Source organism: Hemiscyllium ocellatum, chromosome 42 (assembly GCF_020745735.1).
Source record: "Hemiscyllium ocellatum isolate sHemOce1 chromosome 42, sHemOce1.pat.X.cur, whole genome shotgun sequence".
Taxonomy (NCBI): Eukaryota; Metazoa; Chordata; class Chondrichthyes; order Orectolobiformes; family Hemiscylliidae; genus Hemiscyllium; species Hemiscyllium ocellatum.
The window spans coordinates 30,046,124-30,064,129 of NC_083442.1; the positions used below are offsets into that span (position 1 = coordinate 30,046,124).

Genomic DNA, 18,006 nt, shown 5'->3' on the forward strand with positions numbered 1-18,006 from the left:
TTTTGCAGCAACGGTGCATTTCACGAGCACATATCACTGCTTATAAAAGTGGAAGGAAGGTGCATGTATAAAGCATCTTTTAGGGCCTCAGTTCATCCCAGATTGTTTTCCAGGCAAGAAGACAGGAGCCAGTCAGTTTGTGTAGAGCGAGCTTTCAAAATCAACAATGCAAAACCCCTAAGACAGCACCTTCCAAACCCACAACCACAACTACTCTCGAAGGACAAGGGCAGCAGATATGTGGCAACACTGACATCTGCAAGCCACACAATATCCTGAGTTTTTTTTAATTTGTTCCTGAGTTGTGGTATTGCTGTCTGACTTAGCATTTATTGCCTAGCCCTAATTGTCTATTGACTGGCTGGCTAAGGCCAGAGAGCAGTTAAGAATCAACCACATTGCTGTGTGTCACATGTATACCAGACTGGGTAAAGCTTAATAAAGATTTATTTCTTTAAAGGATAAATGTGTCCAAAGAGGTAGGCTTGAGAGGAGGAGAGAGAGGTGGAGAGGATGCTATTTCATTCAGTAATGCCCAGTTGGGGGTTAGTTGGCTCAATCAGCTGGTTTGTGATAAAATTTGATGCCAACAGCATGGATTCAACAGCCAGACAAGCTGAGTTTACCATGAAGGGTTCTCCTTCTCAACCTCTCCCCTCACCTGAAGTATGGTGAGCCTCAAATTAAGCCACTACCAGTTGTCTTTCAAGAGAGAGCAGTCCTATGGTCTGGCAAGACAATCAGCAGTGATTTCATGGTTGCCATTTGGCTAACTTTTTAATTCAAATTTTCCTTTACTGAATTCAAATTTCATCATCTGCTACAATGAGGTTAGAACTGAAAACGTGTTGCTGGTTAAAGCGCAGCAGGTCAGGCAGCATCCAAGAAGCAGAAGATTCGACGTTTCGGGCATAAGCCCTTCATCAGGAATGAGGAAAGTGTGTCCAGCAGGCTAAGATAAAAGGTAGGGAGGAGGGACTTGGGGGAGGGGCGATGGAGATGTGATAGGTGGAAGGGGGTCAAGGTGAGGGTGATAGGCCGGAGTGGGGTGGGGGGCGGAGAGGTCAGGAAGAAGATTGCAGGTTAGGAGGGCGGTACTGAGTTCGAGGGAATCGACTGAGACAAGGTGGGGGGAGGGGAAATGAGGAAACTGGAGAAATCTGAGTTCATCCCTTGTGGTTGGAGGGTTCCCAGGCGGAAGATGAGGCGCTCTTCCTCCAACCGTCGTGTTGTTATGTTCTGGCGATGGAGGAGTCCAAGGACCTGCATGTCCTTGGTGGAGTGGGAGGGGGAGTTAAAGTGTTGAGCCACGGGGTGGTTGGGTTGGTTGGTCCTGGTGTCCCAGAGGTGTTCCCTGAAGCATTCCGCAAGTAGGCGGCCCGTCTCCCCAATATAGAGGAGGCCACATCGGGTGCAGCGGATGCAATAGCCGATGTGTGTGGAGGTGCAGATGAATTTGTGGCAGATATGGAAGGATCCCTTGGTGCCTTGGAGAGAGGTAAGGGAGGAGGTGTGGGCGCAAGTTTTGCATTCTTGCAGTTGCAGGGGAAGGTGCCGGGAGTGGAGGTTGGGTTGGTGGGGGGTGTGGACCTGACGAGGGAGTCACGGAGGGAGTGGTCTTTTCGAAACACTGATAGGGGAGGGGAGGGAAATATATCCCTCGTGGTGGGGTCTGTTTGGAGGTGGCGGAAATGACGAAGGATGATACGCTGTATACGGAGGTTGGTAGGGTGATAGGTGAGAACCAGTGGGGTTCTGTCCTGGTGGTGGTTGGAGGGGCGGGGCTCAAGGGCGGAGGAGCGGGAACTGGAGGAGATGCGGTGGAGGGCATCGTGGATCACGTCTGGGGGGAATCTACGGTCTTTGAAGAAGGAGGCCATCTGGGCTGTACGGTATTGGAACTGGTCCTCCTGGGAGCAGATGCGGCGGAGACGAAGGAATTGAGAATATGGGATGGCGTTTTTACAGAGGGCATGGTGGGAGGAGGGGTAGTCTAGGTAGCTGTGGGAGTCAATCGGTTTGTAGTAGATGTCTGTGTTGATTCGGTCACCCGAGATAGAAATGGAAAGGTCTAGGAAGGGGAGGGAGGAGTCTGAGACGGTCCAGGTGAATTTGAGGTCGGGGTGGAAGGTGTTGGTAAAGTTGATGAACTGTTCAACCTCCTCGTGGGAGCACGAGGCAGCGCCAATACAGTCATCGATGTAGCAGAGGAAAAGGTGGGGGGTGGTGCCAGTGTGGTCGCGGAAGATGGACTGTTCCTCATATCCTACGAAGAGACAGGCATAGCTGGGGCCCATGCGGGTGCCCATGGCAACTCCTTTAGTTTGGAGGAAGTGGGAGGATTGGAAAGAGAAGTTGTTCAGGGTGAGAACCAGTTCAGTCAGTCGAAGGAGGGTGTCGGTGGAAGGGTACTGGTTGGTACGGCTGGAAAGGAAGAAGCGGAGGGCTTTGAGTCCTTCGTGATGGGGGATGGAGGTGTACAGGGACTGGATGTCCATCGTGAAGATAAGGCGTTGGGGACCGGGGAAGCGAAAATCATGGAGGAGGTGGAGGGCGTGGGTGGTGTCCCGAGCGTAGGTGGGGAGTTCTTGGACTAAGGGGGACAGAACCGTGTCGAGGTATGCGGAGATGAGTTCGGTGGGGCAGGAGCAGGCTGAGACAATGGGTCGGCCGGGGCAGTCAGGTTTGTGGATTTTGGGCAGGAGGTAGAAACGGGCGGTGCGGGGTTGTGGGACTATGAGGTTGGAGGCGGTGGCTGGGAGATCCCCTGAGGTGATGAGGTTATGGATGGTCTGGGAGATGATGGTTTGATGGTGGGAGGTGGGGTCATGGTCAAGGGGGCAGTAGGAGGAGGTGTCCGCAAGCTGGCGTTTGGCCTCAGCGGTATAAAGGTCGGTGAGCCAAACTACTACCGCGCCTCCCTTGTCTGCCGGTTTGATGGTGAGGTTGGAGCGGAGGGAGTGGAGGGCTGCACGTTCCGAGGGTGAGAGGTTGGAGTGGGTAAGAGGGGTGGACAGGTTGAGTCAGTTAATGTCGCGGCGGCAGTTGGCTATAAAGAGATCGAGGGCGGGCAAGAGGCCAGCACGGGGTGTCCAGGTGGATGGGGTGTGTTGGAGGTGGGAGAAGGGGTCGTCAGAGGGTGGGCGAGAGTCTTGGTTGAAAAAGTAGGCACGGAGGCGAAGGCGGTGGAAGAATTGTTCAATGAGGTTAGAACCCATGTTCCTAAAACATCAACCTGGGTTTCTGGATTACTAGCCCAGTGATATTACCACTGCTCCACTCCTTCCCATAGCTTCCCCTGACTTGGAAATATAACACTGTTCCTTCAGTGTTGCTGGGTCAAACTCCTGGGATTCCTTTCCTGCAGCATTGTGGGTCTACTGACACCAAATGGACTGCAGCGAATCAGGAAGGGAGCTCACCATCACCTTATCGAGACATTTAGGGATGGACAATGAATGTTAGTCCAGCCAATGATGCACACATCCCCTGAGATTAAAAAAAATGATACTGACCAGATACTTGCATCTTTTTAACAGCAATGTACATTGAAGGATAATTATTAACTCATGATACTTGAGGAGAGATCACTCTCCTCTTTGTTTTCAAATAGTGCCACAGAATCTTTTATAAACTCAGTTTAGCATTTCATTTGACAGATAGCCCCTCAAACTGTGCAGCTGTCCTTCAGAACTGCATTGGAGTGTCAGCCTTGAATTTGTGACAAGATCTCTGAAGTGGGACTTGAGTCTACAACTACCTCAGAGAGGAGAGAGCCATACCAATTACTAGAGCTAATTTATAACCTGTGTTTGCTTATAGACATTCCTACATGCTAACAAATGAATCAGAAACAGGAAAGAGGCCATTCGGCCCCTCAAGCATGCATTGCCTTTCAATAAACCACACCTGATCAGATAGTGCCTTCAACTTTACTTTCCTGTCTGTCCTCCAGTACCTACTGACTTCCTTGTTAGTCCAGAGTCCATATCACTCAGCATTAAAAATATTCCATGACTCAGCCTCCACGGTTCTCTTGGAAAAATGAAAAAATATTCTCCTCATCCCATCTTCAGTGGGAGATCCCTTATTTTAATACTGCGTCCTTTGGTTCTAGTCTCTCCCACAAGGCAAAACATCCTTTCAGCATCCATCCTGTCATGTCTTCACAGGATCTAACTTGTTTCAATGAGACTGCCTCTTATTCTTCAAAATCCAATGGATGCATTCAGTCCTACCTTCACTTAAGAGCTAAACTCTTCATCTCAGGAAAAAGTCAAGTGAGCCTTTTCTGAACAGTTTCTAATACAATTATTCTCTTTCTGAAATAATGAGATCAAAAACTGCAAGCAGTACTCTAGATGTGGTCTCAGCAAAGCCCCTGTACAACAGCCATATTTTTATATTCCATTCCTCTTGTAATAATTGAGAATATTCCATTTGTCATTCCCAATTTTCATCATCTGACTATTAATAGCTATATCTCCGATCTTTGGGTCCTAAAGTGTGGAAGTTCCCAATAACTACCTACCAAAATGTCAAGAGTGTGGTGCTGGAAGATCACGGCAGGCCAGACAGCATCCGAGGAGCAGGAGAATCAACATTCCGGGAATGAGCCCTTCATCAGAAACTTGTCCTGATGAAGGGCTCATGCCCAAAACGTCGATTCTCCTGCTCCTCGGATGCTGCCTGACCTGCTGTGCTTTTCCAGCACCACACTCTCAACTCTGATCTCCAGCATCTGCAGTCCTCACATTCTCCTAGTCCTTAAAATGGGCCTCTTTGACCCAGCTTTTAACTACTGACACTAATACTTCTGTACATGGCCCAGTATCTCACTCTGTTTGATAAATCTCCTGTGAACTGTGTCATCTGACTATGTTAAAGATGTTATATAAATGCAAACCCTTTTTGACACTGTGGGGAAACATCATAAAATGGCAGCCCGAATACTGAATGTTTTTGTACAACTGAGGCAAGTGAATAAATGAAAGACTTTGCAAAAACAAAAGAACTGCAGGTGCTGGAAATCAGAGACAAAATCAGAAATTCCTGAAAAAACTCAGCAGGTCTGGCAATATTTAAGGAGAGAAAGTAGAGTTAACATTTCGGGTCCAGTGATTTATGCTTTTATGAAAGACTTTACAGAAACTGGAAAATGTCTGCACTGAATAATGGCTGTTTTTGAGATCCATCCTTACGGCTGAAAGAAAGGTAGCTTAAAGCTCCAGTAAAGCACTGTGGGGATTTGTCACACACTGTGTTGACATGCAATCTTGTCTTTGGTAGGCTTGGTCAGGAAGGGACTGTGTCAGACCTTGAGATCATCTCGCAGCAGGTGGAGGAGGAGAGCCAGTGCATCGCCCCTGTGCAACTTGTCAGCTTCGGCTATCGCGACCTGCCCCTGGCTGCACTTGACCTCTCGTTGGCCGGGTCACAGCTACTTTCCAACATGGATGACGACGATCAAAGAGAGAGGTGAGCAGGTCATCAGACATTTCGGCTCCTTTTTTTTATCTTTGGGAAAAGAAAGCTCTTTAATTTGATATCTTCCTACTGGTCTCAACACTTATAGTTGTTCATTAGAACAGAACTTGAGTATTGCTGATAGAAAGAGAAATGCTGTTTTCATCAGGACAGATGCAAGAATGCCAAATTTCAAAGGGAGCAATAATTTAGACTGCATGAGATAAGGGTGCTGATTATTCCTGGATACTAATCCACCATCATGCAGCTATCTCCGAGCACAACCTGCAGGGTCAGTCATGCCTCTGGCTGAGTTTAGTCTAAAGGTCCCCCCTTTTTAATCCTGACCCTCGACTGAGGTGTAGTGAGTTGAGTCAGCACACAAGTAAACCTTCCATCCATCTATACTTTTCTCTGCCTTGGGAAGGCAGCCAATATCATCAAAGACCCCTCCCAACCCGGTTCTAATCTCTTCAAATCTCTTCCGTCGGGTAGGAGATTGAAAACTGTAAACATGTGTACCGACAAATTCAAGAGTAGCCCCTTCCCCACTATTATCAGATTTCTGAATGGACCTCTCAAATTTTATATTTAAAGGTTGATGTTGCTGTCTGTGCACTCCTCGGCAGCCATATTTTTTTAAATAGAAACCCTACAGTGTGGAATCAGGCCATTCGGCCCTACAAGTCCACACTGAGCCTCCACAGTTTGACCCACCCAGACCCATTCCCCTATTACTCTACATTTACCCCTAACCAACAGCTCCCTGGACACTATGTGCAATTTTACCATGGCCAATTCACCTAACCTGCATATCTTTGGATTGTGGGAGGAAACCGGAACACCAGGAGGTAACCCACACAGACACGGGAAGAATGTGCAAACTTCACACACACAGTCACGCGAAGCTGGGATTGAACTTGGGTCCCTAGCATTGTGGGCCACCATGCTGCCCTAATATTGTATTCCACACTCTGTTTATTACCCTAATACACTTTGTATGGTATGGTCTGCCTGTACTAAACACAAAACAGATCTTTTCACTGTACCTAGGTACATGTGATAATAATAATCAAATAAAAAAAACACCAGTTGTCTATCTCACTCTAATGGGAGAGCAGCCCTATGGTCTGGTAAGTGACTTCACCATGTCATTATTTAACAGTGAAAGATGCTTCAAGAACTGTGTAGTTCTACTCCTAATTCCCATGTTCATTAAAGCAAAATAGCTCAGAAGATATCCCTGGCTTCTGCTTATTGAAATTAAAGAGGATAACTTCTATTCTCCAAACTACAGGCAGTAATCCAGCTATTATTCTGAGACAAATTGTAATTTGATTAATTGCAATTTAAATTGTTGTTGCACTATTACGTCTGTGATTAATATTTAACAAGGCACCACCACGTTGACAATCAATTTTCCCATCAACAGCAAAGCCCAATGAAGGTTTCCTTCCTTCTGCTAGTTACTGAGCATTGCCTGGAAGTGATTAATACAAAATTACTTTGTACCAAAAGTGATTGAAATAATATCAATTGATTACCTTGAATATTGGATGAGAGCACGATAATTTATTGCAGCTCATGTTTTTACCAAAGATGTCAAAGCAGGTGAAACCTTTTCAGAAAGTGTCCCAAGTGAACAGGTTGAAAGAAAAGCATTTTGCATTAACATAGCACCCGCCACCTTCCCAGGCTCTCTCAAAGCTCCTCACAGCCAATTGATTTAACACTGAATTTGAAGTAAAGTTGCTGTTATAATGTGGGCAAATGAGGCAGTCATACAGTCAGAGTCATGGAGTCATACAGCACAGAAACAGACCCTTGGTCCAACCAGTCCATGTCAACTATAATCCCAGACAAAACTAGTCCCACCTGCCTGTGTTTGCCCCATATTGCTCCAACGTTCCTTATCCAAATGTCTTTTAAATGTTCTAAGTGTACTGCACTTCCCCTGGAAATTCATCCCACAGTCATTTTCTTTCACAGACAGCAAGATTCCACAAACAGTGATGAGACAGATGATCTTACCATCTATTTAAGTGGGGTAGATGCCAGGAAATGCTGGGAAATATTCAACAGGTTAGAAAGCAGCTATGTGAGGGAGTGATGTCAGATTTAAAGTTTCAGGTCAATGACCTTTCATCAGAAGAAGGACATGTCAAAGATGATCAATTTTTAAGAAAATATTCAGGGCCAGAGAAACAAGAGGGAATGAACAGAAATATAGAAGTCTGTGTTTGGATGGAGAGCAGCAGAGGTTGATTGTTAATAGGGACAATAATAAAATGCAAAAAAGGAGGTGACAATGAGACAAGAACAAAAGAGGTTTTTAAGGTTTTTGTGAAGACCTGTAACTTGGGTTGTGGGTGAGGTAATTGACTGGCCCACCGAGCTGCTGGCTTATCATGTAGATGTTTCATTACTGCGCTAGGTAACATCATCAGGGTGAAGCACTGTCATTCTGTTCTGCTTGGTTTTTTATGGAGACTGGTCTGGTGGGCTGAGTGTCACTTTCCAAAGTGTGACAAAGTAACCATTCTAGGACAAGCTAACTAGACACACGCCGAAGACTTCTTGGAAACCTGGTTTTCAACCAAAAAGACCATCAACAAACACCTAGAGATAGACCCAGTGTACAAACCGCTACAGAGAAGGCCCGGGATTGAGCACGGTAACAAAGCATCTACATAATAACCCAGCACTCGGTGAGCTAACCAACTCCCTCAACCACAGAGGCAGGAATGGTTACAACAGAATGTCAAAGGTTATTTTGACTAAGTACTGGAGACTGGATATAACTCAAAGTAAAGTCAAAGTACTATGGATTCTGGAGGTTTGAAAGACAAACAGAAAGGTTTTATTGGGTAAGTAATGGTCTAGTGATTTTAGATTTGGGAATCCAGAAACACACGTAATGTTGTGCGGATCTAGGTTCTTAATCCAGATGGTGAAATTTGAATTCAATAAAAATATGGAAACATAAATCTAATGGTGACTGTGAAATCGTTATCAATTTTTAAATTCTTTGATGGGATGAGGATGTCACTGGCTGGGCCAGCATTTATTGCCCATCCCAAATTGTCCAGAGGGCAGTTAAGAGTCAATCACATTGCTGTGGGTTTGGAGTCACATGTAGGCCAGACAAGGTAAGGTCAGCAGTTTCCTTCACAAAAGGACATCAGTGGGCCAAATGGGTTTTTCCAACAATTGTCATTAAAAACCCATCTGATTCACTAATGCTCTTTAAGGAAGGAAAAACTGTGGTCCTTACTTGGCCTACATGTGACTCCACACCAACAGCAAGGAGCCTAACTCTTAACTACCCCCTGAAATGGCCAAGCAAACCACTGAGTTGTCTCAACCACTACAAAGTCTCAAAATAGGAATGAAAGCAGATGGATCAGCTGATGTCAAATAGGCAACAGAAAAAATAAAAGGCAAATGCACCCTTGTCAATTATTAAAGCCCACCTTACTGGGGACTAGTACCAAAATTGGGAGGGCTCTCTCACAGAATATTCAAGTAGCAATGTGACACTTGTCCAGAGGAGTGTAAGCCCCTCAAGAACAAAACTCTCTTTTGAACTATATTCTGCATTTATGAATGGTCGTACATATGAAGGAAAGCCAATATTAGTTTATTAAACATAGCATAGTCCAGCTAATATGTGCAACATGGTTAATATAGCACATACAATGCAGTCCCATGTATCCAATGCAGCAATACAAAATTAAACAACAACAGAAATTGCTGGAAAAACCCAGCAGGTCTGGCAGCATCTGTTGAGAGAAATCAGAGTTAACGTTTTTGTTCCAATGACCCGTCTTCAGAACGATATGAAATAGAAATACAGGTACAAAATGAAAGTTTGGGCAAGACTTTTATTCTCACTTTATCTGGTAGGAGGATTATCCTACTCACCACGTTGAAAGGGTCCAGAAAGGATTGACAAGGATGTTGCCAGGGTTGGCCTTCAGCTATAGGAAGAGGCTGAATAGGGTGGGAGTATTTTTCCTGGAGTGTCAGAGGCTGAGGGGTGGCCTTATAGAGGTTTATAAAATCATGAGAGACATGGATAGCATGAATAGCCAAGGTCTTTTTCCCAGGGTAGGGGAGTCCAAAACAAGGGGGCATAGATTTAGGGTAAGAGGAGTAAGATATAAAAAAGACCTAAAGGGTAGGTTTTCCATACAGATGGTGTTGCATGTATGGAATGAGCTGCCAGAGGAAGTGGTGGAGGCTGGTACAATTACAGCATTTAAAAGGCATCTGGATGGATACAAAAATAGGAAGGGATAAGAGTGATATGGGCCAAATGCTGACAAATAGAACTAGGTGAATTTAGGATATCTGGTCGGCATGGACGAGTTGGACCAAAGGGTCTGTTTCATTGCAATATGGGCAGTACAGTGGCTCAGTGGTTAGCATTGTTGTCTCACAGCACTAGGGACCTGGGTTCAATTCCAGTCTAGGTTAACTGTCTGTGTGGAGTTAAAAATGAGGTCTGCAGATGCTGGAGATCACAGCTGCAAATGTGTTGCTGGTCAAAGCACAGCAGGTTAGGCAGCATCTCAGGAATAGAGAATTCGACGTTTCGAGCATAAGCCCTTCATCAGGAATAAGAGAGAGAGCCAAGCAGGCTGAGATAAAAGGTAGGGAGGAGGGACTAGGGGGAGGGGCGATGGAGGTGGGATAGGTGGAAGGAGGTCAAGGTGAGGGTGGTAGGCCGGAGTGGGGTGGGGGCGGAGAGGTCAGGAAGAGGATTGAAGAGCTTCTGTGCAGAGGAGATGACCTGGGGGGTGCAGTGAGAGAGGGACTCACTGAAATCCTTGTAGAGGGAGGAAGAGAGCTTCTTCAAGGAAGGCATCCTTGTAAGAGGATTCGCAGTAGGTTAAAATCTTCGAGTAAAAAATGAGGTCTGCAGATGCTGGAGATCACAGCTGCAAATGTGTTGCTGGTCAAAGCACAGCAGGTTAGGCAGCATCTCAGGAATAGAGAATTCGACGTTTCGAGCATAAGCCCTTCATCAGGAACCTACTGCGAATCCTCTTACAAGGATGCCTTCCTTGAAGAAGCTCTCTTCCTCCCTCTACAAGGATTTCAGTGAGTCCCTCTCTCACTGCACCCCCCAGGTCATCTCCTCTGCACAGAAGCTCTTCAATCCTCTTCCTGACCTCTCCGCCCCCACCCCACTCCGGCCTACCACCCTCACCTTGACCTCCTTCCACCTATCCCACCTCCATCGCCCCTCCCCCTAGTCCCTCCTCCCTACCTTTTATCTCAGCCTGCTTGGCTCTCTCTCTTATTCCTGATGAAGGGCTTATGCTCGAAACGTCGAATTCTCTATTCCTGAGATGCTGCCTAACCTGCTGTGCTTTGACCAGCAACACATTTGTCTGTGTGGAGTTTGCAAGTTCTCCCTGTGTCTGTGTGGGTTTCCTCCCACAATCCAAAGATGTGCAGATTAGGTGAATTGCCCATGACGTTCAGGGATGTGTAGGTTAGATGCATTAGTTAGGGGTAAACGTAGAGTAGTCAGGGAATAGGTCTGGATGGGTTACTCTTTGGAGGATTGGTGGGGTCTTGTAGGACTACAGGGCCTGTTTCCACACTGTAGGGTTTCTAATTCAACACTATGATGCTATACACAATTCTAACAGTCTGTGTTTTGCAGTGAGTTACCCATTCTGTCTGTGTGTCTCTATGTATGAAGCTTCAATATATCGCTGTGTGATTACCTTGGGAAGTATTGTCAGAGGGTATGAATATTTATGAAGTTTAGACAATAATTGACTTTTCCTTGCAGGTTTGCAAAAAGGAAAAGTAATAACAGTCCCTGCCTCAGGCCTACATTGTGGTTTTACAGACTGATTTCAACTCACTGTTGAACACTGACAGGCTGATTCCAGAAAAATCAATGTGCTTGCCTTGCTGCCTCATTGTCATATACTGAATAGAAATGACTTACAGAGAAAAGAAGATGATTATCTTCACTGATAATAGAAGAGACCTTACTCAAAAGAAATAGAATGGAAAGGAGTGGAAAAGACATGAGGATAGGAAGTTTAAAGGCAGAGAGTATCTTGCGAGTGCTGAATAGACACACATATGCACATACACACACAGAATACAAAGCTCCTTTTCTGTGTATTGCCTCTCTGGGGACTAGAGAGGAAGCAGGCAGCAGTTCCTGCTTATTTAATTAGTGTGCAGTGTAACTTATCTTGAAGGAGCACCCAGGAGAGGCCTACAGGGCATCTTACTATCTAACAGGTCACGCACTCCCGTCTACTGCAGGGAATGCTTATTGCAGCAGCAGCTAAGGCACCTCCACTTAATTCACTTCTTTCAGGATTTGATTTAATAGCTTGAAAATTGTGATGGTGTGTTGCTTGGGTGGCTTTTCATTTTCTCTGTCCAGTCCACAACTGCAGAATTAATGTCCGCAGGCATCTTCAGTATTGAATAATTGGTTGCTTATTTTTAATCCTCCTGATTTCTCCCCTTTTCCCTGTTTTCTGGAGCACTCAATAGGCGTTGGTGTTCTGTCTGGCATTGTGAACAATACACTCAATGTGTTGAATGTAGCATAGTCACATATGAAACATCATCAGTACGTTGAATGTACCACAATCAGTCCATCCAACAGGTATCCCTCATACAATATCATGAAAGGAGATGATTTGTTCATAACCAGATTTCATGTCTGTGGGATCTTGCTATGCGCAGAATTGGCTACTGCATTTTCTAGGGTGCGACAATTGCAGTGACTGGACTGAGCTAGTTGATGTTATGGACCAGGCCATAGCCCTTATAAACATTTCAAGAAAGTAGCCCAGACCCTAACTTTGCTAGTTGTTTCAGCTGGTGTAATGTGGATATTCCAGGAGGGATGCAACTGGTCAAACCACTTAGATTTAAACAAAACGATTTATTTACAAGATTACCAGATGAAACACAAACAAAAGAGAACAGAATACCAAATAACTTAACCTATCCGAAAACCCAACAGATCGTCCCAACTTAATGATGCTGTTCCAGATACTTGCGACAATCCTCATGTTGCATTGTTGGCACAAAAGGTAAAATCAAACCCAGGGTCTTACAGGAGAGATTTCAGAGAGAGAGGAGGATCAGCATGGACCTGCTTCTTTGGGTCCAGCAGTTTCAAAGCTGCCTGACTGCTTTCGGTGAATAGCCAGACTGCCCAAAACCAAACCAACCCAGAGAAAAGCTGAGCTAGGAGAACTGGCCACTTCCCTTTCATTGCACAAGTTTTTTTTAAAACTTGAAAGCCTTTTTTCTAGGCAGTATCTGTTAGCTATAATCAAGCTGGCCCTAAGGCCTATTGAACTTAAACTTTTCAGAGTCTGTGTCTTCTACAACTTCTCTGGGAAAAAAAGCCAAGGACAGCATAAGCTTGTTAAAGGAGCAGCATCATCACACTGGTTAGGGTCCATGTACCATCAATGTGTCAATAAAATATAATTTGGTGACAGGATATCAGCCTCTATGGAGTTATCTCACAACAGCTCACCCCTGTGCTTTCCCAATGTCCCATGACATGGGACCATCGACCATAATGGATTTTGATCTCTTTTTTTTAGATTAGATTAGATTACTTACAGTGTGGAAACAGGCCCTTCGGCCCAACAAGTCCATACCGACCCGCGGAAGCGCAACCCACCCATACCCCTACATTTACCCCTTTACCTAACACTACGGGCAATTTAGCATGGCCAATTCACCTGACTCACACATCTTTGGACTGTGGGAGGAAACTGGAGCACCCGGAGGAAACCCACGCAGATACGGGGAGAACGTGCAAACTCCACACAGTCAGTCGCCTGAGTCGGGAAATGAAACCGGGTCTCAGGCGCTGTGAGGCAGCAGTGCTAACCATTGTGCCACCGTGCCACCCACGGTGCTTCCAGAGCACTCAAGCCCTCTCCTCCTCCAGCACACTTCATCACTCCCACCCCTCTACCCAATGCCTCATGTTCACTCTGGGGTTGTCAAATGGGATCCCCCACACCTCAGCATGGTTGCTGAAGTGACCAAATGATTGGCCTTTTCATTGTGAAACCTTGACTGATTGTGCTCCTGGCAAACGCCTTGAGGCACATTACAGACAGGGAGGACTAATGTAAGTGCAAGTCATCATTGCTGGTGCTGAATGCCTCTAGCAGTTACCTAAGCTGGAACAAAGCTCTAGGTGGATCTCATGGGGTCTAGGTTCACTGGTTAAGGATGGCACTAGGTTTGTGGACAACACAACAATAGATGGTGAGGATGGCACAAAGAATCCATAGAGGGATATAGACAGATTGAGTGAGTGGGCAAAAACCTGACAGGTGGAATATAATGTGGGTGGCATGGTGGCTCAGGGGTTAACACTGCTGCCTTACAGCAGCAGGGATCTGGATTCGATTCTACCCTCAGGCGACTGTCCATGTAAAGTTTGCACATTCTCCCTACGTCTGCATGGATTTCCTCCAGGTACTCCGATTTCGTCCTGCAATCCAAAGACATGTAGGTCAGGTGGATTAGCCATGCTAATTTGCCTGTGGTGTCCAGGGATGTGCAGGCTAGATGGATTAGCCATGGGAAATGTGGGTTAACAGGGTTGGGGTGAGCTGGCTTCTTACTGCTCCTGGTGGGCAGTGTTGGTAACTTTTGTTTTTATTGATTTGCTGAGGAGTCTATTTAAAAAGAAATAGCTGACTTCATTCTCAGTGTGGTATTGAATTCCAGACAGGGAAAGGTTCCAGAAGTGTAAAGTGGAAGCTGATGTTTGTACTTGACTATAGATTTACAATAAACTCTAAGTGTTTTGGTGCCTAGTTCACCATACAAAGGTAAAGTCACCATTCTCTTACAACACCATAGAACTGTTCTCTTAGACAGTCATACAGTATGGAAACAGACTCTTCAGTCGGACCAATCTAAGCCGACCATAAACCCAAACTAAATAATCCCACCTGCTTGCTCCTGGACAGAAAGAAGATCACCATGCTTTGGGTGAAGGGAGAGTCCTTCATGGTAACCTCAGGCTGTGTGGCAGTTGAATCCATGCTGTGGTAACATATTGTATCACAAACCAGCTGTCCAGTCAAGTGAGGCAGCTAACCCCCACCTAGACATCACCTTATGAAATAGCATCCTCTCTATCTCTCTCTCTCTCTCCTCCTCCTCTCAAGCCACCACTTTGGAGACACTTCAACTTTTAAAGTCTCATTATGTGGCTCAGTGTAAAATGTTGTTGATAGTCCTCCTGTTTAACATGTTGGGATGTTTCACAATATTAAATGTTTGAACAAAATGCAAGTTAGTGTTGAACCAGGGCTTGCCAGTTTGGATAGTAAATCCATTCAAGGAGCTTCTCTATTTGTTAAGCTCTACCCTTTCCACTGTCCGTCCATTGGATTGTTTGTATAACCGAAAGTATTTGATTATCAACGTCATTCCTGCCCCATTCCCTGATATCTATCCAACTCATTTAGAAAGAATTAAGTTGTCTCAGACTCTGCTGTTTAGACTGCAGATCAAATTCATATATAGATTCCTACATTTGAGGTGAGCTAATTATAAACTTATGCCTTCCATTTCATAGCATGGGGTGAGACACCTTGCAACTGCATCATCTGGATCGTTCAACAACTTAATGGCTTCAATCGTGACTGTTCAAAAGTTCAGCAGAAGCAAGTTCTGATTTCATCATAACTTAAAGCCCCAGATCCACTTGTATCAACCTTCACTACACCCTCCCAAATGTTCAGCCCACTTGGAAGGGCCTTCACATCAGCAATGCAGTATGCCATTCAGCCCCTCTGGTTTGCTCTGCCATTCAATAAGATCATGGCTGATCAGATTGTACCATCAACTGCACCTTCCTGCCGACCACTTTGAATCCCTTGTATGTCAAATATCTATTGGTCTCTGCCACACTGGGCAGCACCACAACTGGGTGAAGCAATGAACATTTGTATGTTGCAGTACAATGTCACTACAGCTGCCTATATTAAAGCTGGCATTGCCACTCTTAATGATGCTGGGCAGCATGATGGCTTAGTGGTTAGCACTGCTGCCTCGCAGTACTAGGGACCTGGGTTTGATTCCAGGCTTGGGCGCCTGTTTGTGTGGAGTTTGTACATTCTCCCTGTGTCTGCGTGGGTGCTCTGGCTTCTCTTACAGTCCAAAGATGTACAGGTCAGGTGGATTGGCTTTGCTAAATTGCCCGTAGTGCCCTTGGATGTGAGGGCTAAGTGGGTTAGCCATGAGAAATGCAGGGTTACAGGGATAGAGGAGGGTCTGGTGGATGCTGTTCAGAGGGTCTGTGTCAACATCAATGGGTCTAATGACCTGTTTCTACACTGTAGGGTTCCTATGATTCTATCCATCTTAAAGATGGCACCATTCACATGCCCACAGGCTGAAAATGAGCTCCGAGGCATTACCAGAAAACTAGGAGTTTCTTTCTGACACATTTGGTTTTCCACTGAGATGCAATGGATCTTATTTTGTTTGTTATTGAGTCCGATCTGGTGCTCCTTGTTTTAGTGCAAGATTCCTATGATCATTAAGATATGGTGTTAAATGAGGATATTGGCAAAAGCAACAGATGAAATAAGTGAATACAATATTTCATCGCTTGAGGCCTACACTGAAATCCAGTCCGAACTGTAGTGAGGCTCAGAACAGTTCTGTCTGTCATCACACATTTCCACACCAACCAAATGGATGCAGTGATATTGAATTTCAGCCTGCATTGGACAAACACACACCAGAAAAGTAATCACATGGAAAATGTAAGGTAATTCAGAATAGTCAGCATGGATTTGTTAAGGGAAAATCATGTTGAACTAACTTGCTGGAGGTGTTTGAACAGGTAACCGAGAGAGTTGATGAGAGCAGTGCTGTTGATGCGATGTACATGAATTTTCAAAAGACATACAGTACTGTGCCATATAATAGACTTGCAAGGAAAGTGATAGGTCATGAAATAAAAGGGATAGTAGCAATGTGGATATAAAATTGACCACTTTTTGAACATAGAATATAGAATAGTACAGCACAGTACAGACCCTTTGGCCCTCGATGCTTTGCCGACCTTTTATCCTGCTCTAAAATCAAACTAACCTACATTTTACTATCATCCATGTGCCTATCCAAAAATCGCTTAAATGTCCCGAACGTATCTGACTTTTCTACCACTGCTGGCAGTGCAATCCAGGCACCCACCACTCTCTGTGTAAATAATCTATTTCTGTCATCTCCCTTAAACCTTCCTCCAATCACCTTAAAATTATACCCCCTTATGATAGTCATTTCCGTCCTGGGAAAAAGTCTCTGGCTATCCACTCAACTATGTCTCTTATCATCTTGTACACCCCAATCAAGTCACCTCTCATCCTTCTTCTCTCCAATGAAAAAGCCTTATCTCCCCCAACCTTTCTTCATAAGACATGCCCTCCAGTCCAGGCAGCATCCTGGTAAATCTCCTCTGTACCCTCTCTAAAGTTTCCACATCCTTCCTATAATGAGATGACCAGAACTGAACACAATATTCCAAGTGTGGTCTAACCAGGGCTTCATAGAGCTGCAGCATAACCTCGCAGCTTTTAAACTCAATCCCCTACTAATGAAAGCCAACACACCATACACTACCTTATCAATCCTATCAACTTGGGTGGCAACTTTCAGGGATCTATGGATATGAACCCCAAGATCCTGCTGTTTCTCCACACTGCCAAGAATCCTGCCTTCAACCCTGTATTCTGCATTCACATTCGACCTTCCAAAATAAATCACTTCATACTTTCTCAGGTTGAACTCCATCAGCCGCTTCTCAGCCCAGCTCTGCATCCTATCAATGTCCCATTGCAACCTACAATAGCCCTCCATACTATCCACAACTTCACCAACCCTCGTGTCATCGGCAAACTTACTAACCCACTCTTTCCACTTCCTCATCCAAGTCATTTATAAAAATCACAAAGAGCAGATTTCTGCGGAACACCACTGGCCACCGAGCTCCAGGCAGAATACTTTCCATCTATTACTATCCTCTGCCAATTATGTATGCAGACTTTCAAATTTCCCTGTATCCCATGCCTCCTTACTTTCTGCATGAGGCTACCATGGGGAACCTTATCAAACACTTTGCTAAAATTCATATACACTACATCCATTGCTCTACCTTCATCAAAGTGTTTTATCACATCCTCAAAGAATTCAATGAGGCTTGTGAGGCATGACCTGCCTCTCACAAAGCTATGCTGACTATCTCTAATCAAGCTATGCTTTTCCAAAAAAACATAAATCCTGTCTCTCAGAATCCTCTCCAATAATTTGCCCAGCACTGACTTAAGATTGACTGGTCTCTAATTCCCAAGGTTATCCTTATTTTCTTTCTTGAACAAGACAATAACATTTGCCACCCTGCAATCATCTGGTACTACTTCAGTGGACAGTGAGGATACAAAGATCATCGCCAAAGGCACAGCAATCTCTTCACTCACTTCCCATAGAAACCTT

General features: G+C 45.1%; 1 protein-coding gene across 1 annotated transcript in view; it reads left to right on the top strand.

The window, feature by feature from the left end:
- Positions 1–594: 594 nt before the first annotated feature.
- tmem266 (transmembrane protein 266) overlaps positions 595–18,006 on the top strand; it is a 66,406-nt gene continuing 48,994 nt past the window's right edge. Inside the window, exons 1-2 of the mRNA XM_060853678.1 lie at positions 595–671; positions 5,290–5,478. Coding sequence (XP_060709661.1) covers positions 595–671; positions 5,290–5,478 — 266 coding nt within the window. The remainder of the gene's footprint in view (positions 672–5,289; positions 5,479–18,006) is intronic.